Source organism: Mesocricetus auratus, unplaced genomic scaffold (genome assembly GCF_017639785.1).
Source record: "Mesocricetus auratus isolate SY011 unplaced genomic scaffold, BCM_Maur_2.0 Super-Scaffold_100009, whole genome shotgun sequence".
NCBI classification, from domain to species: Eukaryota; Metazoa; Chordata; class Mammalia; order Rodentia; family Cricetidae; genus Mesocricetus; species Mesocricetus auratus.
Window position 1 is genome coordinate 52,505,678 of NW_024429193.1, and position 26,171 is coordinate 52,531,848.

The 26,171-nt window shown below is 38.7% G+C and overlaps 1 protein-coding gene and 1 long non-coding RNA gene across 3 annotated transcripts in view; one reads left to right on the forward strand and one right to left on the reverse strand.

Moving 5' to 3' along the window:
• Positions 1 to 20,936, forward strand: part of Magi3 (membrane associated guanylate kinase, WW and PDZ domain containing 3) — a 200,401-nt gene extending 179,465 nt beyond the window's left edge. Inside the window, exons 17-21 of one of the 2 annotated variants that reach the window (XM_005076558.4) lie at positions 9,693 to 9,795; positions 10,492 to 10,618; positions 11,161 to 11,304; positions 16,589 to 16,727; positions 17,504 to 17,594. In XM_005076558.4, the coding sequence (XP_005076615.2) occupies positions 9,693 to 9,795; positions 10,492 to 10,618; positions 11,161 to 11,304; positions 16,589 to 16,727; positions 17,504 to 17,553 (563 nt within the window). In that variant the 3' untranslated portion in view covers positions 17,554 to 17,594. Of the gene's footprint in view, positions 1 to 9,692; positions 9,796 to 10,491; positions 10,619 to 11,160; positions 11,305 to 16,588; positions 16,728 to 17,503; positions 17,595 to 18,154 lie in introns of those variants that run through there. The other variant, XM_005076556.4, reaches the window with a different exon arrangement.
• Positions 17,835 to 25,773, reverse strand: LOC106021637. Its single transcript, XR_001196856.3, has 2 exons — positions 22,748 to 25,773; positions 17,835 to 19,237 (listed from the first exon to the last, which is right to left on the reverse strand). It is a non-coding gene; the product is annotated as an uncharacterized LOC106021637 (long non-coding RNA).
• Positions 25,774 to 26,171: the final 398 nt, after the last annotated feature.

Genomic DNA, 26,171 nt, shown 5'->3' on the forward strand with positions numbered 1-26,171 from the left:
ACTACTGGTACTGACTGCATACCATACTTTGAGTGTTCTTGGGATAGTTTGGTAGAGCAACCTTTTCTTTCTCTTAGTATATAATTTTTTCAAAGTTATCACTGGTAATTTTCTCCTTGTTTGTTTGTTTGTTTGTTTGTTTTGAAACAAGGTTTCCTGTGTGACAGCTCTGGCTGTCCTAGAACTTGCTCTGTAGAACAGGCTAGACTTGAACTCACAGATATCTGCCTGCCTCTGCCTCCTGTGTGCTGGGATTAAAGGCATGCACCACCACTTATCAGGCTGGTAAATTTTTCTAAAAAGTTATCCTGAATTGCTTGTTTTTCTTAGAGTAAAAGCTACCTTTGACATTTCAGCCAAAGTATTTATGGACAGATGCTTAAGGTAGCCTATATAATGATGTCAGTCACCACTAAGAAGAAATGAAAAAATGGAGGAAAACCTATTCAGTGATTACTTGTCATTTTATTGTACTCTTGATTTTTTTAACTATGGAAATATTCAGGATCCCTTATTTTACTAAGGAAATAATAGAAAGTCTTAAATAAAAGATCCCTTTTGTCTTAAAATTTTCATTCATGGAATTTGTAAGTCTTCCAAATGTCTCATTGAATCCAGTATAAAACTTACCAGCTGCCTTGCAATTAAATGACTCTTGAAAGCTGTTTTCAGAAACTGTTTTCACATCATTCCTCCAGGCTACATGGCCTCCTATATGCCTGTCTCCTGCTTACCCCAAACCCTTCACTTCAAGTAGGAAAGGCTTGTTACCTAGGACATTGTGTTTCCTCCATCCTTTCATCTTCCCATTGCAAGGTGTTTTTTAATATCTGTGTCTACTTTGCCAAAGAAGTGACAAGGCAAATGTCATGTGTCATATAAAAACTGTCAAACTATAGTCATGACTTGGACCTTTGTTTCCATTGCTTCCAGCACCTCTGCCTCCACATTAATTTGGTCTTAAGATTGATGCAGGAATTGGCTGTGCCTGATAGTTTCTGCTTACTATATTGAAAACTTTTCCCCCCAAATTAATTCCTAATGTTGTGTCAAGTCCTGTTTCAGAGTGGACATAAATTACCACTGCTGCCAAGAATGTATACTGGAATGATATGGACGTCACTTGGGTCTTTTTCTCTCTTTAGTTCTCTGTTTATTCCCATTTCTCCACATTCCACTCTCATTTCTCTTCTAGTGTGCTTCATGTGTTCATATTCACATTCTTTTAAAGTACACTGTGCTGTGTGTACATTGTCATTAGTTGTTCAGTTGCATAGATAGATGATACTATGCTATTATAGATTGCTATCCTGGGGCCTGTTCTCAGAACCAAGGGGTTTTTTGTTTGTTTTCTAGTATCCAGTCAAAGATTCTAGAATTCATTATACCCTTTAGTTGTCACATCTTTTTTTCTTTTAAGTAGGCTAAATCGATGTTATAAAACTCATCACAGCATGTTCAATTCAATGCTGCTCTGGAAGGTTATTCTGGGTGTGGGGAGGTATTTCTCTTCTTTTTCCTTTTTTAAATTTATCCACAAGGTTGAATACCATCACCACTAATTTCACATTTTATCAGCCCCCAAAAGAAATTATTAGAAATCCTTTCCATCCTTCAGCAACCACACATCTACTGTTTACCTCTATAAATTTGCCAGGCATTTCATTTAAGTGGAATCATAATAGTACATAACTGTAGACAGAGGCTTTTCTGTCCCTCCCAGTCCTGCAGCAGCTTTTAAAATACTCACTCAGAGGCTTAATATTAATGACCCACTGTTTGGCTTACAGCTCAGGCCTATTACTAGCTCTTACATCTTAAATCAACTCATTTCTATTAATCTGTATTTTTCCATTTGGCTTCGTGGCATTAACTGTTCTCTAATACATATTGTTGCTCTGGTGGCTTGCTGGCATCTGCCCCTAACTCTTCCCTTCTTCTCCCTGTATCTCTGCTTGGACTTCCTGCCTGGCTCTGTGCTGTCTTGCTATAGGCCAAATCGGCTATTTTATTAACCAGTGTGAACAAAACATATTCACAGCATGCAAACAGTACATGATCTTGTTTGTTTGGCTCCTTTCCTCTATCAAACTGTCAAGGTTCAACTTCACTATGGCCTTTTTAATGAATAATGTATGAGTTCCATATTATATATACATCAATTTACTTACCAATTAATCATTTGATAGACATTTGTTTCTTTTTATTGTTAATTATGTTGATGTGAACACTAATGTACAAGTATAATCGGACATTTACTGTCCCATAGTCACTCAGTCCCAAATAACCACTCTGAGGCTTAATATTATTTATAAATGCTCAGCCAATAGCTCAGGCTTATTACTAATGAGCTCCTACATTTAAGCTAACCCATATTCCTTTTTATCCTCTGCCACGTGGTGGTACCTTTTCTCAGTATGGCATGCCCATCTTTCTCTCTCTGCATCTGCTGGTGACTATAGACTCTACCCTTCCTTCCCATCCTTAGTTTGGTCTTCCCACCTATACTTCCTGCCTGGCTACTGGCCAATCTGCATTTTATCAAACCAATTCGAGTGATAAATCTTTACAGTGTAAAGGATTATTCCACAGCATATAGATTTTCCTGCAAATGCATGATTTCCTTCTTCAGTTTACCCAGATGTAGAATTGTTGGATAATATGGTATCCTCTTTTAATTGGCTTTTTGATGAGTTGCCAAATGATTCCTATAATGGCTATGCCATCTTATACTCTCATTAGCCATATATGAGGAGGCTTCCAGTTTTTTTCAGATCCTCCACAGTACTCATTTTCTGGTCTGGAGGGGGGTTTATCCTCACTACTATAATAGGTGTGAAGGTGGTATTTCATTGTGCTTTGGCTTCGCATTTCACTGATGACTAGTAATGTTAAATTTAGCATCTTTTCTTGTGCTTTGGAGAAATGTCTATTTAAATCCTTTGCCTATTTATAGTTTACTTGCTTTTTATTGTATTGTAAGATTTCTTTACTTAATCTGAATACTAGCCCTTTTCAGGTGTATCACTTTCAAGTATTTGTCTTCTGTCCTATACTTGTCTTTGCATTTTCTTGTTAAATACCTTTTGATGCACAAACATTTTAATGTTGATGAACAGTGACTCATTTATATTTTTGCTGGCTTGTTCCTTTTTCTTAAAGCTTTATGTACATTTAGGATATATCCACATTGTTACTTGATAGTTTCCTGTGTATGTTTACATCATCTTACATATCTTCCCACATTGCCTCTGATTCCAAGCATCAAGAACAGTTTTATGATACACATATTTCTACATGTACTGTATAAAACAGTGTGAGAATTTCTGGGAGTAGAATTACTTGCTTTGTCATTAATGTGAGAGCATTTCCATAATTGCTACAGCCACCTCTACCTCACTGAAATACCAAGATTCCTTCTTGAGCCTTTATATCCTAGCCTTTACTTGGTGTTATCAGCTTGTTTGTTTGTTTGTTTGTTTGAGACAGCCTTGAATTCAGAGATCCTCCTGCTTAAATATGTATGACCACACCCTCTATTATTTAAATCTGAAGGATTATGTCATTGTTAAATTTGCATTTCACAACATACTCTGAATTAATTTTTTTCTTTTAATTTTACCATTTTCTTGTGGTATTCAGGAGTTTCTTCAGAATTATTTTGGTATTCAACTTTATTTAAGGAAGTACAAATATCTTTCCTTGTCATTTGATTATGAACTTTAACTTTGATACTATTATTAAATTGAAATTCATGGTGTATATGTGAATAATTTTTTTACATTATGGCTTGGATTTTTGAGATTTGTTTTGTTTCATGTTATTTTAAGACAGTTTTCTTATGTAGCATAGGGGTAGCCTTAACTAATGGTCTTTTTTTTTTTTTAAACTAATGGTCATCTTACCTCTGCCTCCCAAGTACTGCAGTTACAAGCATATGCCACATACTTACTCTTTTCTGGGTTTTAAGACATATCATCCTTTTACTTCACATTGAGATTATTTTTTTTACATTATTTTCCACTAGATATTCTATTGCACTGAGATCTTTAATTCACCTGGAGTCTTCCTTTGGATGTAGTCTTAGAAGGAATTCACTTTTATTTTACTCTTTATTCCTGTCATAAGCCAGTTGCCCTACCTCAAATAGTAGTTAGTATTGCTTTTCTACATTGGCCTGTGATGCCGTGTGCCCTGTACAGCTTAGCCTAGAAACATGAGTCTCCACTGGTTCCATTATTTTACTTGTCATCTACTAATGACATATGTATGTGTATATATAATTAATTTCGATGTAAATTTGCTGTCCTGTGTATCTGTTAGGACAAAGCAACCTTTCTCTTCCACAAATCAACTAGGTATTTGTCTTAGGGTTTTATTGCTTCAAAGAGTCAGACACTCTGACCACAGCAACTCTTAGAAAGGAAAACACTTAATTGATACAGGCTTACAGTTCAGAAGTTTAGTCCATTATCATGATAGCAGGAAGCATAGCAGTATCCAAGCAGATGTGGCAGAGAGGTAGCTCAGAGTTCTATTCTACATCTAGATCCACAGACAACAGGAAGTGAACTGTGTGCCACACTGGTTGTAGCTTGAGCACATAAGTCATCAAAGCCCACCTCCACAGTGACACACTTCATCCAACAAAGCCACACCTACTCCAAGGCCACAACTCCTAATAGTGCCACTCCCTATGGGCAAAGCAATCAAACAGATGAGTCTATGGGGCTGTCTTAGTTAGATTTTACTATTGTTGTGAAGAGACGCCATGACCACAGCAACTCTTACAAAAAACATTCAATTGAAGTGATAGCTTATAGTTCAATTCATTAACATCATGATGGGGAGCATGGTGGCATGCAGGCAGATGTGGTGCTGACTACATCTTGACCAGAAGGCAGTAAGAAGTCAACTGTCAACACTGAGTGAAGCTTAAGAAAAAGACCTCAAAGCTCACTCCCATAGTGACACACTTCCTACAGAAGGTGTGACTCAGACTAAAGGTATGCCTTCCAACTTCAATGTCATCCAGCCTCCTCCAACAAGGCCACACCTCCTAATAGTGCTACTCCCTATGAGCTTAGGGGGACCAAATACATTCAAACTACACAGGAGTCATACCTATTCAAACTATTACAATATTCAAAGGACATTCCTATATAAAATCTTTGAACAAATATTAAGATTCTCAAAAAATTACTTTTATTAAAATATATTTTCAAGTGTACATACTGTCTTTGAGATAATTTAGATGATTAAATATTATTCCACCTAACAGAGTGGGAGAGTTCATCAGTTTTTCAGATTATCTTTTATGTTTCTATAAAACATTTGAGAACATTCTCTCAACCCACTGTAATATTGGCTGCTATAGTTTGATTGTGCATTTTCTGTTTAGTATCTGACAGTATAGTTTTTCATTGGTACTTACATATAGAAATTCTAGCAAAAGTCTTAATATTCATTGTAAGAAGGACATACTTAATCCATTGATTTACTGTTTGGGAAATTTTCAGATAAAATTTAAAAAAGGACATATGCCTGTTTGACATCATGGAATGAACATTTAAGGTTAAGACATAGAATAGCCTCTAATTCATAATAAAACATTAAGAAGTCATCTAGCATGTGTGGGTGGAAGATTATGGGTAGTAGAAAATGTTACATAACTTTGATGAAGACAATAAAAACTATGTAAATTAAAATGTGAGCACCAGGGCTGCTCCTAGATTTAGCCCCAGCACCACATGTATAAAAAGAAACACCAACTTAATGGTACATTTTGATAACGCATAATATCTCATATTAAGATAAGAGGAACTGGGTGCTAGTGGCGCACGCCTTTAATCCCAGCACTCGGGAGGCAGAGGCAGGTGGACCTCTCCAAGTTTGAGGCCAGCCTTGTCGAAAGAAAGAGTTCCGGGACAGCCAGGATGATAAGAGACACCCTATCTCAGGAAGAAAAAAAAACAAAGATGCAAGAAAATTTGAAAATGGTCAGCTTGTTTAATAGACTGTCCCATTCTGGTGTTATATAATCATTACTCTGATGAAATTAGGGAAGACAAAAATGCATCCATATGGGAAAAGAATATTCTCAATGTTTCACAAAAGGGACACACAAACAAAACTAATTCAGCAAAGCAATTTTCTGCATAAAGCGCCCACCAGAACCCAAACTATCCTAGCATTCACACTAGCCAAAATGTCCTTTTACCCTGATGTAAGTGGTAACTGAATCTTATCCTATTGGTAGGAGCTTGACTTTCCAATCTGACATAATTGTCTAATCAACACAAAGGAAGGGCGTTCAAAAAATAAGAGTCCCTGTCAGATTAACTACCTTTAATAGAAAAAAATTTCTCACACCTGTGTTGGACTCTTAAGTATCTCCCTGTCATCTTGCTGATAGATATAATTTTCCCATCAGTTTTCATCCCCCAGATAGTAACTATGAATTTATAATGACAAGAAGAGATTTATTTCAACTCTATAAAGGGCTCTCAAGTTTAGAGACAGGTAAGTAGAAAGTGACATATCCAGTAAGTAAAAGTAGAAGGACTGACAGAGATTTCCAGAGGGAAGAGGAATACAAAAGTAGGGGGTATGATTCCTATAATAAAAAGACATCATAATCTAATAGAAAAGGTGTTTATCCACCTCTCACAGTGTGGTCAACACTGTAGAAACAGTGGGATCAGCATGCAGGTGGAGCCAGAAGAATTTCACAGACAAAGTAACATTTTGAACAAGAGGTGAAATATGAAGGCTTATGTCCAGGTGACAAACTTGGTTAGTGTCTGAATACATGACAAAAAGTTTATCTTAAGACTTAAAGCAAGATAGTTGGCCTGTTTCATTAGTTATGTTAAAACTAGAGGACCAGGAGCCAAAGGAAGTCCAAATTGGTGACAAGAAAAACAACTAGAACTTGCTTAGTTTATATAATGTTACTTGTATGTATGTTTTCAGGGCTGACCACTGGGTATACTCTTCCCTGGGGAAGACTATTTCTCCCTCTTCCAGAATTTCACAGTTGCCTATAGTTCTTTGTATAGGGTTGAGACCTTATTAGCTTTTCCCCAATCCACTTTGGCATGTCCACTGGTGTCATCATTGTTCAGCTCACATTTGGGCAGTCACATTGGTGAGACGTAATGAGTGTAGCTTATGACATTCCTAGGAGACACAATCTCACAGCAAACTCTGGTCCTCTGGCTCTTACAAACTTTCTGCTCCCTTTCCATAATTTTTCCTGAGCCTCTGGTGCAGGAGTGTCTTGTAGATGCATTCACTGAGTTCCACAGTTCTACATTTTGATTGGTTGCGATTTTCTGTAGTGGTCTCCATCTGTGGCAAAGAAGTTTCCTGATCTGTGGGTTTAAGGACAAATGTTTTGATTATTGTTAGGGATTGTGTTTTTTTAGTAAGTTAGTGGATGTAGATTCTTCTCCAATAACCATAATTTCACTAGCAATGAGTAGTTAGCTACGTTTCCAGTAAGATGTTGTTTCCCTCTTGTTAAATGGGTCTTACATCCAATTAGAGAACCATATAGGTATATATACATACATGCATGTAATGAGAAAGAAAAAGGTCATACATTTGAAAGAATAAGAAGGTATATATACTGAAGGGAAGGAAGGAAGAAATGTAACTATAATCTTGAAAAGTAAAAAAAAAAACTAAAAATTAAAAGAGAAAAAAGAAAAGAATTTAAAAAATACCGGGAATGTATTTCAGTTGACAGAATACTTATCTACCTTGTATTAAGTCCTGGGTTCAAACCCAGTACCACATAAACTGGTATGGGATCTCAGAACTCAGGAGGTGGACACTGGAGGTCAAAGTTCAAGGTCACCCTCTGCTACATAACAATTTCAAGGGTAGCCATCTTGTCTCAAAAGCTAAATAAATTTTTTTCATATTTTGAAAAAGTTAGGAGGTCCAATTGTAACCCATTAGGAAATTTTGTGACTACTGCCCTATAAAAAAGAAACACATTCAATACAAAGAAAAAGGTTGATAGCCTACTCCACTCCATTTTTTCTCCTGGGATACTTGCCTTTAAAGTCAAGGTCTGGTCCAAGACATTTAGTGGGCTTGTGTCAGCACAAGCTCCACAGCAAAATAGGAGTAGAATTGCTCCAGCCCAGGCTTCACCATGTTCCCTTTCTGTCTTCACTTACGTTCTTGCCCATGCTTTTAGGAGTTTTCTTAGCTTCTAGTTGCAAGACATTCTTTTTTTTTTTTTTTTTTTTTTTTTTTTGGTTTTTTTTGAGGCAGGGTTTCTCTGTGGCTTTGGAGGCTGTCCTGGAACTAGCTCTTGTAGACCAGGCTGGTCTCAAATACACAGAGATCCTCCTGCCTCTGCCTCCCAAGTGCTGGGATTAAAGGCGTGCGCCACCAACGCCCGGCGTTTGCAAGACATTCTTGTTTTGTTTTGTTTTATTTTGTTTTGTCTGAGACAGGGGCCTCGAACTCAGAGATCTCCCTGCCTCTGCTTCTTGAGCGATCAGATTAAAGGTGTGAGCCACCATTGCCCAGCATGAGATGTTCTTAAATACAGCTTTGAAGGGAAACAACTTAATCCATGTTATAGAAATAGAATCCAAGAATAGAGATTTGTAAAGCCTCAACTTGCTACTCCTGCATACAAATTTTTCTACCATTTCCATCCCTTATAACATCAGGTTTTATCTCCCTTAATACTCCAAACTTCATTTATCAATTTATGTTGATCTAATCTAAAACAGCCTCCATATTGAACATTTTTACAAAATAAGGTAATTGTTTCTAAATATATACTTGAAGAGAATGCAGTTCCAGGTGAGATATCATTTTGCTGCTGCTGCTGAAGATAAAGATTCCCTTTTGACTGTCATCTCCCAGAACATCCATCTATTTGTGGATGTGAGCCTTGGTTGGCTCTGAAGTCAGTCTTCCAAACTCTCTCTCCTCTCTCTCCTCTCTCTCTCCTCTCTCTCTCTCTCTCTCTCTCTCTCTCTCTCTCTCTCTCTCTCTCTCTCTCTCTCTCTCTCTCTCTCTCTCTCTCTCTCTCTCTCTCTCTCTCTCTCTCTCTCTCTCTCTCTCTCTCTCTCTCCTCTCTCTCTCTCTCTCTCCTCTCTCTCTCTCTCTTTGTGCTCTTAGAAAACAAGAACCAGGAAATCTTTATAAACATTTCTCTCAAAACTCTAGGTGACTTTGTGATCTCTGATTCTCATTGTCAGGTAGAATAATTTCCTCTGTTAAAATGCAAGTTCCAAGATGTGTACAGTTTGCAGAGCAGCCTCTGTGCTTCAGCGTCCTGAGACTTAGCACTGACAGGAATGGGGGGGGGGGGAACCAACAGTGCTCTGGAAACTTAGAGAATGGGCTGACCAGTAGCCCCCAGAGCTCTGTCCTCACTACATAGATATGACTGAATATATGCAGTTTTGATTTCCATGGTATGGAAGAGACAGACAGGGGTGAAAATAGGAATAAGAAATGGCTCCTATTCTCTTGAAACATGTTACTTAGAGCCAGAGGGGGAAAGACATTACTGTTTCAATTCCAGGACATAACAGTACAGTTCTGTGAAAACCCTAAAGCTGAGAACTGTAACCATTATTACTGTTACTTAAAGATCAACTTGCTCGTGTTTTCATGTACAGATACTGATTTCTGTTGTTTTCTCATTTGAACAGAGCATCACGGTCCACCATCAGGAACAAACTCAGCCAGGCAAAGCCCAGCGCTGCAGCACAGGCCCATGGGACAGGCACAGGCCAACCACATACCTGGGGACAGGTGTGGCTATTCTCAGGTTTTAGGTTTTTTTCTCCTCTCCCTGCTTTTCACTGCCCCACTACCAGGCAGTAATGCATAAGCCAGAAAGCCAAATCAGAAAGAAAACTGTTATATATTCCACCTTCACAGTCCTTCGTAGCGCTGCCCACCCCTCTTCCCAGCCTCCATCCCAGGCACAGCACAGTGTGCACATCAGCCTGACACTAGCAACTGACTGCGTCATTAGGGAAGACTGAGCCCCACCTGAGTCAGTCTTCTCACACTGCCTGACCCTCGGGCAGTAATTTGTACATATTTCTTTCCTGTTACTAAAAATATTCGTCATGAAAGAAAAACTAGGTTTCCAGAAATTCAGCATCTCCCCATGTCTTAGGGCTTCAAGAGGTCCATTTCTCATGGTGACAAGGTCACTGTATCTGCTCCACGTTCAGTTATTTTGAGTGCAGCTTTGAGAGCAACTCCATCAAGACACCACTGAAGGAAGTGGGGGCAATGTTCACAGACTTTAAGCTACTCTAGAGAGAATGAGCAGTCTTTTTCCTAGCAATTCTGGCTCTAGAGATAGTGTGTCTATACAGTATCTTGTGAGGATAGAGGATGTCAAGACTCAGCTTTGAGAAGAGAAGTTACTCTGCTTTTCTTTTTAGACTGTTTTTCATTTTCCTGGTGCAGAACATGACTAGGTTTCTCTCACAGAGTTGCCCTAGAAGGTGAAATTGGGAAAGATATCTGCAGTTCCTACAGACATTCGTGGTCTGACCATAAACATCTCGCACAGCCTGACACTGCAGTGATTTCAGTTGTGGGGAGCCGGCACAATCAGGTAAACACTCAGATACCCTGATGCTGATATTTTGGGTTGCTGTATCACATTGGTGTTTCTATTGCAAATCTGTTTGGATACACTTGCTCCCAAAATTACTTTTACAGAGCTGCTAATAGGGTTGGAATTCACTCTGCCATACAAGTGGGTGTGGAGATAAAAGTTTATGCTGTAAAGGGAGAAATTTGAACCTAGGCTGAATATGTACCAGTGCATAGTACTATAGCTAACTAAAGGAAAGAGCTTTTGTTTGATTATTCTTCAGGGAAATTTATAAAAAATCTCCTTAAAGTAAGTGGGTTTATTACAATTTTAAAAATTCTGTCCACTAATTGTCCATTGCACATTGACCAACTAGAATTAATTTAATTTGAATGTATAAAAATTAAGTAGCAGCCCAAACTAGCCTTCCTTCCTGACAACATAGAAATGCATTCCAGGAGTATGAGAATATATCATTTCTGTTAGCCATAAAAGCAGCTTCTCTTCAGATGTAGTGACAGCAGTGCATAACAACGCTCTGTCACACTTCTTTCCTTCAGGGCCTCGGCTGTTACCCAGTGGAGCTGGAGAGGGGCCCTCGAGGCTTTGGGTTCAGCCTTCGAGGAGGGAAGGAGTACAATATGGGGCTGTTCATCCTTCGCCTTGCTGAGGATGGCCCTGCCATCAAAGATGGCAGAATTCACGTGAGTCGGCTTCTGTTTGCAACCTTTGCTTCTGGCTCTAGACTGGAAGCTTCTAAAAAGAATTGCTTTACAGTGAATGCAGAAACCTCCTACATCTAAGAAACGGGTTTTTCCTGAAAGCAGCACTTGCTGCTGCTGTGCCTTTCTAGCCACCCAGAGTTTCACAGTTTGACGTCTCTGTCTGTAAGAGAAATTGTTCTTGCACAATCAGCATACAGGGCAGATAGGTTCATAAATCAAATACCCTTCATCTTATTAAAAGTCTTGAGGACAACAAAATAAAAAAGACTCTACAATTTCTTCCAAGACATAATAAGCCAAGGAAATGTTTTCCACTTAGTTCCCTGCAGAGGCTGAAATCCCAGCCTTGCCCAACTTTATGATTATTAGAGAGACCAGAATTCACATCTGTACTATCCTATCATAGGCTTTCTCAACCCTGCAAAACCAGCATTGTGTAAGGCACTAAATGACTTATAGACCTGATTTTTTTTTTTTGTTTTTCCCCTCCTCTGGATGTTAATTTTTGGTCTTAATTTTTAAAAACTAGTTAACTCACTAGTTATCACTAAAATTTTAAGTTCTAGACAGTCCCCCTCTTACTACCCAAGAGAACTTTGAGATTCCTCTGTCATCAGGCACCAGGGCAAAAGAACCTTTTTAACTGAACAAATAGTAAGACAAAATTATTCTTAAGTCTAACAATCAGAGTAACTCAGTTGGTAGTGTGTTTGCTTAGTATAGCCTTGGGTTCAATCCCTAGCACCACATAAAAAACTGAGTGGTGGTGCACAGATGTAATGTCCACACTTGGAAAGTATAGAGAAAAGGGTCATGAGTTCAAGGTCATTCTCAGCTACCAAAGCACATTTGATGCCAGCATGGGCTACATGTGTCAGAAACAAAAATGGCTTCTTGGTGATTGAAACTTTGTGTTTTCCACATTACTGCTTCATATCCATCATTTGTTTCAAAACCAGTTTTAAGTATTTGCCTTAACAGAGACTTTATGCACCTTCCGCAGAATGACCAGGCATATGCACAAGGTCAGAGTGACTGGTGCTTTAAGATAAGTACAATTCAGGAAGGAGGCTGAGCAGCCCTCCAAGTTGAAGAATTAGCAATGGGGTAAAACGAATGGGACCACATAGCAGGGGAGTCTGTGTGGCTGAGGGATGTAGTTATTTAGGATGTATACAGAGGAGTGGAGGGAAATGAAGTAAGAAAGGATGATGGGTTATCAGTATGGAGGTGCTGGGAGGTGGAGAGTCACAGTTGGCTTTTGAGCCAAGATTTTTTTTTCCAGGAAAGCAAGCTGCTAAGATATGTCTACCTGCAGTGTGCAAATGGATGGGGAAGAGAGGTTGCTGTCACTCTTGCATGGAGTGGTGGTATGAGGAGAACTTCCAGTGAAGGGAGGACAGTTCAGCTGACTCCTAAGTATCTGATCAGTGAATGAGAGACAAAGGGACAAAGACAAAAGATGTCTTGGGGATGTCCTCTTGCCTGTATGACAGAAAGAAAAAAGAAAGGCTGAAGTGAGAAAGAATCTGGCAGCTAGCTGCTTTAATTTTTTTTTATTATATTGAAGTAGAGGCACCAGTTAGCATGCATTTCACAGGCCCTGTATGTTGACAGGACCTGGACAGAAGTGGTGAGCAAAACTTCATGGTAGATTAAGTCACTTGAAGAGGTTAGGGAGCAGCAAGCCATGGGCAGAGTTCTTGAGTGGGGCCGACAATTACTGCAAGAGAAAAAGTAAAGCAAGCAGCAAGGGTACAAATGCAAAGCCACAGGTTGTAAGATAATGTAATCCAATGCCAGGCTGCTTTAAAAGACAGTGCTTTTTCTAAATATTTAATATTTTATGTGGGGGGGGGGGGGAGTTTTGCCTGTATAGGTCTTCACATCACATGCATTCAGTACCCTCAGAGGCCAGAAGTGGGTGTCAGATCCTCTGGGACTGGAGTTACAGGTGGTTGTGTGCTAAAAACCAGCACTGTTAACCTCTGAGTCTCTCTGCAGTCACAACTGCAAAACATTCTTTCCTCTTTCTCCGCCTTTTGTTTGAGGGTTCTGTTTTGTTTTTAAAGTTTTAAGGCCTCACTGTTTTGCTAAGGTTGGCTTCAACTGACCACCAGAGTTGCTTGGCCTACAAAGATGTCTTTTTCTTCTTTTGCCTTTCATTTCTTTCCTTTTTCTTCTCCTCGTGATTTTTCAGTAATACAAAACTGGAATTGAATGTTCAGCTCTTCAGAAGTAGTTTCATCAATTTATTGACGTTTTGTAGTAACTTAAAATCTCAGCAAAAGTGTTCACCTGTCCTCCCAGAGGAGTGTTTTCCCTTTGGTTTTAAACATAGAGTCCTCATACACAACCCTGATGTCCTGACTAACGGAAACCTAATGCCACACTTTCCCTTTCGTTCCCATTTTTTATTTTAAAGTTAAATGACACCCAGTGGCTAGTAAGTACAAGTTTTATTTAGATTTTATTTATACTAAAATATACAGTTTTGTGGCTTAAGACAAAATGTGACTGGAACTGTAACCTCACTTTTTTTTTTTTTTTTTTTTTTTTTTTTTTTGGTTTTACGAGACAGGGTTTCTCTGTATTGTTTTGGAGGCTGTCGGTCCAGCCTGGCCTCAAACTCACAGAGATCCGCCTGCCTCTGCCTCCCGAGTGCTGGGATTAAAGGAATGAGCCACCACCGCCCTATAACCTCACTCTTAAGATGAACTAATAGTGTTCACACTGGTTTTCCTTTATTGTGGGAATTATTTATTCAGAGCTACTTTTGTCTGTACTTCCTTGAGAAAATAATTCTTTCATCACTTACCAAAGGGGCTTAGATAGTGGCTTTTGTTCCACTTATTCTGAACAATAAGGATTTTAATTGCCTTTCTTACTGATTTATGTTCTGTAATATGTATTGTCTTACTTCGCTTGTTTGAGTTCTTTTCATTTTATTTATTTGCCTTAGTCTGCTTGTTACTGTAACTGAATACCTGGGACTGGGGAATATAGAGAGAATAATCTAATTCTTATACATCTGGAGCCTATGAAGTCTCAGGTTAACATAGCCTTGCTGGTGGAGACTCTAGTTTTGAAACAATAAGCATGTGGCAGGGAGTTCACTTTTAAAATGAAGCCATTCCCCACTGATAATCTAACTGCCTCCCAAGTTCCTACTCTTTAGAACCCCAATGTGTTGATATATTGCATATGGCTTGTTAAAGTCACAGCAAAGCAGCCAAACCAGGTAGCCATAGAAAGCAGGCACACACCTTTAGTCCCAGAACTCAGGATTAAGAAGTAGACGGATCTGTTAGTTCAAGGCCACACTGACTATATCAAATTGACCCAGTCCTAAAGAGAAACAGCTCACACAAAGGTGATCTCAACACTTGGGATCACACAGCTTTAATCCCAGCACTAGGGAGATAAGAGACAGGAGACTATGGCTGGGCAGAGAAAGGGATATAAAGAGGAGGAGACAAGAATTAAGAGCTTTTGCCTCTTGAGGATTCATGAAGACAGGATTGCCATTTCAACTGGGTAGAGGTAAGATCTACTGGCTTGGCTGCTTTGCTTCTCTGAGCTTCAGCTTCAAACTTAAACCCCAATATCTGTCTCTAGGTCTTTTATCTTTTGTGTTGCACCCTAACATATGATTTAAGAGGTTAGGGTTCCAACATGTGAATTCTAGGCATTGTTTAAAGCATAATGTCAGTTAAGTCCATCAGCTGGTCATATTTCTGATACCCTTCACATCTCTATTTGTTCAAGAGTAAAGCATGTCTTTTTCTCTTCCTAAAATATGCAACAGAACACTTTTGTTTCATAGTTTATGTGATTGTTTTTATTGTGTAGAATTGGGTATAATTTAGAGTCAAATCTTTATACCAATGCATTTTACATTTATAGTTAGGTATACAATGTTTCATAGCACTGACTCTCCAACAAGCCTATGAGGTAGGACTGGGGTTTTAATTTAACAGGTAAAGAAAATGAGGCCACAAACCTAGAAAAAAAATTAAAGCTATGTATGATAGGAACTACATACCTGTATCCCAGGTCAGTCTGTATCTGTAGATTTTTGTGTTTGTTTTTATTGAATTTGCCAGGCTCACAGAGGCAGAAAGGGTATTAGATCCCCTGGAACTAATGTTAAAGGAGGTTGTGAGCTACAGTGTAGGTGCTGGAAATTGAACCCAGGTCCTCTGGAAGAGCAGCCAGTGCTCTAAACTACTGAGCCATCTCCAGCCCATCAAATACTTACTGAGTCTCTTCTGTCACATTACTTGTGGATTGTTTATGATCTTACAAATATTTGGAGTATTTGTTTTTTTTATTTTCATTAGCATCTCATTGTTCATTTTAAAGTTAATAAATACCCTTAGTTGCATGTCAACTAAGTTGATATAGAGCTTTAAAAGAAAATCACATCAGCATCTTTACTCATGTTCCTTACTGTTAAATTTCCCCATATTTTTTCATTTTCTTTTAAAATATATACTTCTGGTAGATGACACCAGCATTGTGGTATCTTATTCTTAGTCCCAGTTTTCTGCTTATTTCCCAGGAAAATTATGTTTAAGTCACTATATGCAATCCAGCAATTAGTTTAAGTGGGTGTTCATATTAATGTATTCTCAAAGCTTTATAAATTGTAATCTCCAAATATATCATTTATAGATATATATCATTTAGCTAAGGCTTCGTACCAGTACAGGATATGTTGACAATACAAAGAATGGTCAGTCTCTTGGGAAAGCGTCAGTGGTGTGCAGTCATCTACCCCAGCTTTAGTAATCCAAGTCAAGATTATTAGCTTGTACTTGAAAGCATCCTTTACAGATTGTCATTTAGTTGCTGCTCTATGCTGTTATTTAGGTTAATATAGAAATGTCACCTTTTCTACTGTCTTAACTTTTGGCAGAAAACTAGGTTGTTTTAAAATTTCTTCATTTTGCAATGCTAGAAATCAGTCTCAGGGCCTCACACATGGAAAATCAGAATCTGATTCTTGATTAATGCTCAGATACTGACTGGTAGCCACATAAACCTTTACCATATAGAATTTTTATAAAGTAAATAAATCATGCATTGTCTCTCCTTATTGCTGTCATCTGTCCACCCATTAGCTGTCACCAGAATAGCACTCTGTCCAGGTTAAAGATTTTACAAGTAAGAATGAGTTAGCAGAGTTGAAGGGCTCTGTTGACGATGCAGAAATGAAAAACCCTGCTGTTTCACACAGTTGTAAATGTTTCTTGTCCAGGTTGGTGACCAGATTGTGGAAATCAATGGGGAACCTACACAAGGCATCACACATACTCGAGCAATTGAGCTCATTCAGGCAGGTGGAAATAAAGTCCTCCTCCTGTTGAGGCCAGGAACTGGCTTGATACCTGACCATGGTAAGCAAAGTAGCTAAGCACTCATGCTGGGGAGGGGACGGCAAAAGGAAAGGGAAAATACCCCTTTGGAAGGGTTGAACATTTTATTGGCTAATTTGGAAGTGAACACCAGAACCACCATAGAAAGTTACTAGAATGCAAATGATTTTTCCAAATAGTATAACTGTTACAGTAGAACATGTGTTATCTTTATTTCATCTGAAAGCACATAGTGCTTTTTGTATAGAAATGTGCCTGTAAAAAATGAGAATATTAGAGACAAACAAATATCTTTAGAATATCCCAGCTTTTTCCCTCCTTTGCTAATTACACATTTCCAATAAACATTATTTTCTTAAAGTAAGATAAGTTTGTCTCTCTTAATGAGTGAATGCCAGAACTTTAGGATTTTCTAGTCACTTATCAAAATAAGTTGCTATAGCCCCACTACAGGTAAATCTAAGATCATGTCTGTACTCCTGCACTGATGGTAAATGCCCTTGGCTTTATTATATATTTTGAACTGTCACAGTGTTTTAAAAATCACTTTGGGAATGCATGATCCTAGAACTAAAGGCAGTACCACACCTGTTTTATGTGTCTCCCCTGCACAGCTCCCCATCAGAGCTTTTGTAGGGTAAATGTAGACATAACCTCCTATGGTCCCTTCCAGCTGTAATTCTCTGGCTGTGTTACCTTTCACCATCTGCTCATACAGCACACATTCCCATGACATCTGTGCTAACTGTGCTGGTTTGTTTTCACATAGTCCTAGGCTTTTTCTCTTCCTTCTTCAGGTTTGGCTCCTTCCGGTCTGTGCTCCTACGTGAAGCCTGAGCAACATTAAGGCTTTCAGGGCTTTTCTTGGTCTTTCCTTAAAAAGACTTGGTAAATTTTGCATGTCTTTTAAATCACTTCTTTCATTTTCTGTTTAATTAAAATGATGCTATTAAGTACATCTACTTCTGTCTTCTGCACTTTTTCAGTCTCCTTTTGACATTAAATTTGACAGCCAAAGAAAATTATTTACAGTGCCCATAACCCTCATTTGGGTTACCACAGTCTGGTCTTTTTTCACTAGTGATTTTGGCATATCCTTAAGTTAAACAGTAATAACAGCGCAATTAGTAAGTTTCTTGGACCAAGTACTTTGGTCCAATTTTATTATTTGTATCTTACTTGGTTTTATGAATAATTTACAGATCATATATCACCTCTTACAGTGCATAAGTAAAACAATTATTATAACAATCTACCCTTCATACATGAGCAGATATCTATAAGCATCTGCCTTTACAGACAGACATAAATAAGAATAAGTTACGTAACATATTCCTCCTTGGGCTATGCAACCAGTAACATATTCAAATGGCTGTCAAAGTTCAAAACTCAACTGTTCCTATTGATAATCCTTGAATGTAACTGTATTCTACTCAATCACTTTTTAGGTGATTGGGATATTACTAGTCCTTCATCTTCCAATGTCATTTATGATGAACAGCCACCACTTCTCCCATCTTCACATTCTGCTTCCACATTTGAAGAGTCTCACGTGCCAGTAACCGAAGACTCTCTGATTAGAGTTCAGATATGTGAAAAGGCAGAAGAACTAAAGGACACTGTACCAGAAAAGAAAAGCACTTTTAATGGAAGTCAGCCTGAAATGAGGCATCAGACTGTTCTCCAGAAAAATGTGATTAAGAAGGATCCACCCAGTGGTCAAAGGCATGGTGAGAAGACTCTACTAAAAGGAGAAAATGGTGTCACACGAAGAGATGGATCTGCTAGTCCCAAAAAGTCAGCTAATCGACATTCAGAGGAACATTTGGAAAAGATTCCCAGGCCCCTAAAAAGTGACCACAAAGGAAAATCTAGAGATCGGTCACTCAGCCCTAGGAAAGGAGAGACTAAAGGTCAGATCACCGCTAAGGCAGGCTCTGGACAAGAGCCCTGCAGAAAAGGCAGAGGACGCTCTTCTAGTCCCAAGAAGCAGCAAAAGATTGCAGACACTGGCCCGTCAAACACTGAAAGCAAATTATCAGAGGTTGGGAGCCAAAGAGCAGCAGGCTATACTAGTGACAGTACTGAACAGCTCCCAGATGGGAAAGAAAAGTCGGGTGTCATCAGGAAAGATCTGAAGCAGAATCAACTTGGAAAAAACAGAACAAGGTCTCCAGAGAAAAAGAGCAATAAAGTTGATGAAACATCTCTTCCATCCAGAAAGACTAGCAACCCTGCTAGTAGGGCGTTGTCTGAAAAGGAGAAAGGAAAGAAGCCAACCACAGTAGAAAATGTCCAGATCTCAGCAAAGAAGCTCAAGCAGGAACCTGAAGAGAAGATGACATTAGGTAAAGCAGAAGATCACAAAGGGAAAGAGCCAGAGGCCACTGACAAATGCAAGGAGCATGCAGGGGGCATACCTGAAAACAGCTCTCCAGTCAAAAGAGCTCCCATCACTCCAGGGCCCTGGAGGGTGCCACGTGCAAATAAAATCACAGGCAATGCTGGCATGACTGACAAACAGCTGTGACCTTTTGTATAATACAAAGAAAATTAAGTTGTAATCTTTTACTAAAACAGCATTCTTTTAAGGGGAAAGGTATGTTTTTTTTCCCCCAGAAAGTCTTCAATACCTAATTGAAGCATCAAGTTAGACAGGCTGCATGAAAGGCTTCTGGGATTGCTAAGACCCACCTGGCCCTGGCTGACTGCCCTTCCTCACATTCAGGAAGGAGTTGCAGCCACAAGCTCATCTGCCATGTCCTGCTCAGGCTGCCCGCTCAGCAATGACATGATCTTAGCAGTGTGGTCACAACTCACTTTGTATTCGTGCCAAGTTATCTACTGTATCATGTCTGTTTTATCATTCTCATTCTGATAGTTCCAGTCATGAAACAGTTCGGTTTAGCTTGAAGATGTTTTTAATAGCATGTTGCATGTTTACAGAGAGAAATATTTTGAGTCCTTGCAGAGAAAGAAATTGTCAGCTCATCATTAAAGTTGGCACTTGCCGATTTTCATAGCTTCTGACCATCCTAGTTTAAAAATGCAAGTCAGAAACATTACTACATTACAGGAAAAGTCAAATATTAAAGATGCTTTTCTATGGCTAAGTAAGGTGTTTCAAGTAATAGTCCTTACAATTAAATGCTTAAAATGAGAAGTAGTAACCAGCAGAGTGAACAATCTCCTGCCAGGTTAGCCAACCATAATGTAGCTACAGTGTCTCAAATCACCTGTCCTAGGAAGAAGAGTGCAGGATCATGTGAAAATACATTGTTTCTCTTCAAAGAAAAACTACTATCTGGATATCTGGATTATTAATCATTAGTCTTTATTGCATAATTGATATTTTTGTGAGGGACTTAATCATGCTGTCAGCTCTACAATCCACTGTCAGACAAAGCACCAGCTCCTGTGGCATAGAGAAAGAAGTTCATCTGGGGGCAGACGCACGAGTTTTAGGGATTTAGAAGCAGTGATTGCATTGGGCTTCCCCAGCAAGTCAGAACTAATATGGTACAGACTGCGTGTGTTGGAACTTTAATTTTTAGCTATTTAAAAACAGGAAAAGATTTCAGAGTTCTTTTGGAGACAAGTTTTAACCTCATACAATAGATTGGGATGTTAGTTTGGTTCCCTGAAACAGCTTTCAGAAGCATCTATAAACACATATACAATTCTCAGACCAAAAGCGTCTACTTAGGGAGTATCTGAACCCTCATTCTGTTACCCATGAGTCTGACAAATTCCACTGTGACCAACTCTACTGGCCCTTGTAGGTAACACATGCTTCCAACCCAGAACTATATTTAACCCATCTGTTACAACTACTTGAATAGAGCAAAATTAGGAGGCTTGATAAATGCTAGGAATTTAGTACCACAGAAATGATTTATTTTCCCTATAGTCCACAATTAGTGATACAAATCCTGTTTTTTATTGTTAACTGTGACATAACTTTGATGTCATATGTTGTCAGTCTGATGTGGCTCTTAAGTAACCTGTCACTGTACTGATTATATACAGTCTGTAAACATGACTTAGCCACGTGGCCTTGGATGCTGAGCAAAATATGGATGTCCTGGTTGTAAATGTTTATATATGTACAGTACCTTTATATATATATACATATATATATATATATACACTTGAGGTTCTGATTAGAGAAATATCTGTAAATCGCTCGTTATTTTTTATATAGATATTAAAAAAGAAGAAAAAAGTTTATGTCCTGCTTTTTTTTTAACTGTCAGCATCATTCTGTTTGTGGAGCTTAGTTCTCATCACAATCTGAGTTATCAAAGTCTTAAAATTGGGAAGACATAGGAATGTGCCTTTGCCTGTACTTAATTTCATACATGGATGAAAGCCATGAGTTGTATACCATCATGCCTATTTTTATATTTCATTGCAAAGACATAGTTTTGCATTGATAATTTACTGTTAATGCTATTTTTTAATGTCCCTTGTTTCCACTTCTAGAAAAGAGATTTCATTTCACTGGAATTTAGTTACTACACATTTATAGTGGACTAACAGTATAGACTATCTACCACAAGTTCACAACTTCCATGGCAATATACATTATTTAAAACCATCTCATTTATTTTAAAATTACTTTTAGAATTAAGTGTCTTCACTTCATAATATGTGTGTGTGTATTTGTATTCATACATATACATATACACACAGACTGCTTAAATCCTACTTCAAAACTGGTTATTTTAATATTATTCAGGAGAAAAATTCCTATAATTTGCATGACCTCACACTAAAAATAAAGTCCAGTTAATTTCCGGGCCCACAGTAGAAATAATGGAAATGTGTCAGAGTAAAAGCTGCTGAAAGTAGGAGTTACACCATTCGGCAAACACACACACTTACTGTTGTTACCAGGCAGGACTGCTGCAGTCAGTCCTACAGCATTGTCTGCTGACAGCTACAGCTTCTTTACAGCTTAACAGCTCTGAGCAGTCTCAACTCCTAGATCAAGAGTCTTGGACCCAGTCGGGCATTGGTGGCGCACGCCTTTAATCCCAGCACTCGGGAGGCAGAGGCAGGCGGATCTCTGTGAGTTTGAGACCAGTCTGGACTACCAATCGAGTTCCAGGACAGCCTCCAAAGCCACAGAGAAACCCTGTCTCGAAAAAAAAAAAAAAAAAAAGTCTTGGACCCACCAAGCATTTATGTTACTTTTTACATGTGAATGTCTTTATTTAATTAAAGGAAACTGGGTCAGCAAGATGGCTTTGCAGGTAAGAGCACTTGCCACCAACCCTTCCATTGCCAAGACTCAGTCCTACCATATCAAGCTGCCCTTCATGCACTCTGTGCGTTCACACAAATTTCTAAAAAGTCAGGATATTGTTGTTATGCAGAAATACAAAGCCAAATGCTTTGTAGTCATCTGAACAAATGAAGTTCCACATTTTATATCTCCATTTCTCACCAAAGTATTGGAGATACACAAAGAACTTGTGTAGGGCTCTGCCTAGTGACCTCCACAAAGATGCAGACTGGAGCTTAGCCTACCTTATGACCTTAGAACCACAGAGTGTCTGCATAGACTGACTGAAATACAGCAGTCCACTGTGGAGTGGGAGTGCATCAGAGCAACTGTTTATTTCTTGGCATACCTCACACCTAAAAGCTACCAATTTTATTAACAGCACCAGAAACACTTATTTGGGAAGTCTATCATCTTTAGTTAGCTGAATTCATCTGACATACCTACAGACTTGACAGGCTGTCAGTCACTCTAGTGGACTGATATAGAAGCTGAACCTGTTCAAAGCTGCTTGGTGTCTATGCACACAAGCAGCATTAAATATGAGGGAGTATATGAATGCTTAGGAAGAATTTTACCTAGTAGAAAAAATCTAAATCTCCCACTCTAAAATATGGACACAGCCAAATGCTTTAATTTAGCCTTAAACTCTCTGCTTTCACAGTCCTGTAGATAAATGCCCATTTTATACTATGTATGTTAAAGTCAAAAAGGAAAAAAAAAAAACAAATTCACAAACCAAGAAACTTACTTTGTCCTTAGAACAACCACTAGTTAGCCTGAGTACCACCTTATTGGAGCTGTGTGTGAAAGGTTACCACTGCAAGTCTGTGTTCAAACTTCATCGCTCAGAATAGGCACCAGTGACTGCAAGAAACAGAAGATTACATAAATTACTAGACTAGTCCCTGTATGTATTGATGAATTCCCAAATCACTATGTTTGAGAATAAGACCCATCTGGCCTATTAAGAATATGTAGATCTAAAATTTTTCAAAACTTTCAGTTTGGTTAATTTAAGGTTGATTCACCTTGCATGGTTTGTTCACCAGCGGGAAAAAAAGCTTGAACCCATAAACTGACACATTTGTGACATCTTGTTATTTAGAATTTCTCTTGCTAAAAAGTGAAGAAAACCATATTCCAGTTAGGCAAGCATATGGTTATTTAGCTTTTCAGAGTTTATAGTTGTGACCATAACTAAACATGTCTAGGAGGTTTATAGAGTATACATCCATAGCAGTTTTAGGAAAGGTGATTTTTTTTCCCAATAAAACAGATTTAAAACACAAATCAATAGGTAAATTTCTTATTCTTTGGTAGTTACTGCTACAATTATATGAGTGATTTAATTCTATTTTTACATCTTGGTTTTATTTCTTGGTAATAATGTAATATTACCAAAATCTTAGCCCTTTGGGGGAATCAAAGTATAAGTCACTAGATATTACACGGAGATTGATGAAACAGATTGCTGCACGGGAGTGAGAAACAGGAGGACTATTCTTCCTCCAGTGCATGTTTCCTAAGCATCTGTTAGGGAATCCAGTACTGCTCTGTTTTTAGGGAGCTCACGGTCTAATGGGAAGGAAACACAAGTAGACAAAAGATTCTGAAACATGAAGGAAGTCAGTGAGTGATAAAACTGATAATTAACTAGAATCATGAGAGAGAGCCCTAACTGAAAGCTGAGAGCTAAAAATATGTATTCCAAGGCAGAAGAAACACTTGGATATGCCTAGGAAAGGAAACTTGGGAAAGGAGATGGTGTGGAGGGACGAGAAGGAAGGTAAGGTAGAGGAGGTACAACTGGGAAGGGATGCAGCACTGCCACAGGAGGGCTTTGGAGGGGACCACGGGAAACTCCTACAAGTTTCATATGGATGGCATGAGAATCTCCATATTTTAAGTTCATTCATGCAGCTATGGAAAATCAACTCTTCAGCTATAACGGAAACCCAACAGCAGAACAGCCCGGGTAAGCCTAAAGGAGGCTTAGCTAGTAGCAGTGAAAACCATGTATTAGTTAACTTTTCTAAAACTTCAGTAAAACAGACACCAAGGCAACCTACAAAGGAAGTTTGTTTGGACTTACAGCTCCAGAGAGTTAAAGAGTCCATGATGGTGGTGCAGAGGCAGCAGGCAGGCTAACTGGAGCAAAAGCTGAGAGCTCACATCTTGAATCACAAGCAGATAGTATAAAATAAAAATGTTGAGAGTCTCCATTCTCAAAGCTGGTCTCCAGTGACATACTTCCTCTACGTAGGCCACACCTCCTCTGCCTCTCCAAACAGCACCACCAATTGAGGAGGAATATTCAAATACCCAAGACTAAGCTTGACATCTCATTCAAACCACAAGGCAGAATTAGATTCAGACATTGAGCCTTTACCTGAGCAACTGAATCAGCTCTGTACATTTACTAAGGTAAGGAAAATATGTCTCTCCTTAAAACTAAAAATAATGGAAAAAGTTTAATAGCAGATGTTAGGTTTTGGACAAGGGCAGCACAGGCCAACAGTTAAACAAGGAGAGCCCCCAAGACTGCCTATGAGTAGCCTCTGGGTTGCAATGTAGAAAGGAAAGCCAAACAAAGCAATTTTGCTATGAGGAAAGGTAAGCCCCTGAAGGAACTAGCACCAGAGAGAATGCATTTGCTCAGAGAGGAGAGCTCCAGAGACATGCAGAAGGGTACTAGGTAGCCCAGTAGTAGCTGAATAATGGTAGCACAAGCACATGAAAGCCCAACCACAATGAACCTCCTAAAGAAGCAAGTAGAAAAAATGCTGAAGTCCACACAGGGCTGGAACCATACTACCAATGAAGGAAAACCTCTTTTCTCACAGATGACCAAGTGCAGTGCATAAAAAAATGCTGCTTTAGCACATCTACCAAGCTTAAAAGCAATCCTTGCAATGCTTTTTCAAAGAAACTGCATTTCAAAATAAAGCTCAAGATTACAAAAAAGAATACATGTATACCACAACACCCCACTCCCAACACTACACATTCAGAGTCAATAAAAAATCACCAGGCATGTAAAACAGGAACATGTGTCAAATGAAGAAACAACACAGTAAATACTTAAAGAGGAGACACAGAAAGCTTGTTTGTTTGCAGACAAAACAGCGCATGCTTGTGATGCTGACAGATGGAGGGGGATCAGGGGCTGGAGGTCAGCCTTGATTACATAGTGTAACTGGTCTTAAAAATTAACAAACCACACAAATAATATGAAAACAACTATACCAACACAAATAATTCAATTGCACAAATTCAGTGGTAAAACTAAAATCTTAAAAGCAGCCAAAATTAAACAGATTCATTATCGGAGAGGAACAAAAATTAAAGACTTGTGGTCAGAAACAATGCAATCCAAAAAGCAATGGGATAGATTTTTTTTTTGTTGAGACAAAGACTTACTATGTGACCCTGGCTGACCAGGGCCCTTACTATGTAGACCAGGCTGACAGACGTTAAATGCAGAGATCCACCTGCCTCTGCTTCCTGAGGACTTGAATTAAAAGTGTGTGCCATCACCCTAGCATGCAACTACTTTTTAAAACCTAAAATCTTATATTCAGTCTTTTATATGTAATAAAGACTTAGAAATATTTCAGAGGAATGGGCCTAAATACCTTATTTAAAAAGATTGTGAATTATCTTCACAATGACAGTAAACTATAGCTTTTGTTTTGCTTTGGTTTGGTTTGAGATGGGGTTTCACTGTGTAGCCTTGACTGTCCTGAAACTAACTCTATAGATCAGGTTGGCCCCTAACTCACAGAGATCCATCCACCTGCCTCTGTCTCCTGAGTGCATAAGCCGCCACCACCAGTAAACTATGAATGGATTCCAAATGAGGCATATTTTGCAAAAGATCTACCACCCTAAAAAAAAAAACAGCAACATTGGATTAGACTAGGGGGAGAGGAAGTCGTAAGTAAAAATGGAAGCGGAAAGACATTATTTAAAACCCAATGTCAAATTAGAGTGAGTGACAATGGGAAGACAAGCATGAAGTGATTAGAAGATAATTGAAGCACAGATTCTAATTGCTCTTAATAATAAAAACCCAGAGACAGACAGATCAGAGAAGCAAAGCAGTCAGCCACTGGAGAATTCTCACCTCTACCAATGCTCAGACCAAAGGGCGATCCTGTCCTCAAATTGCA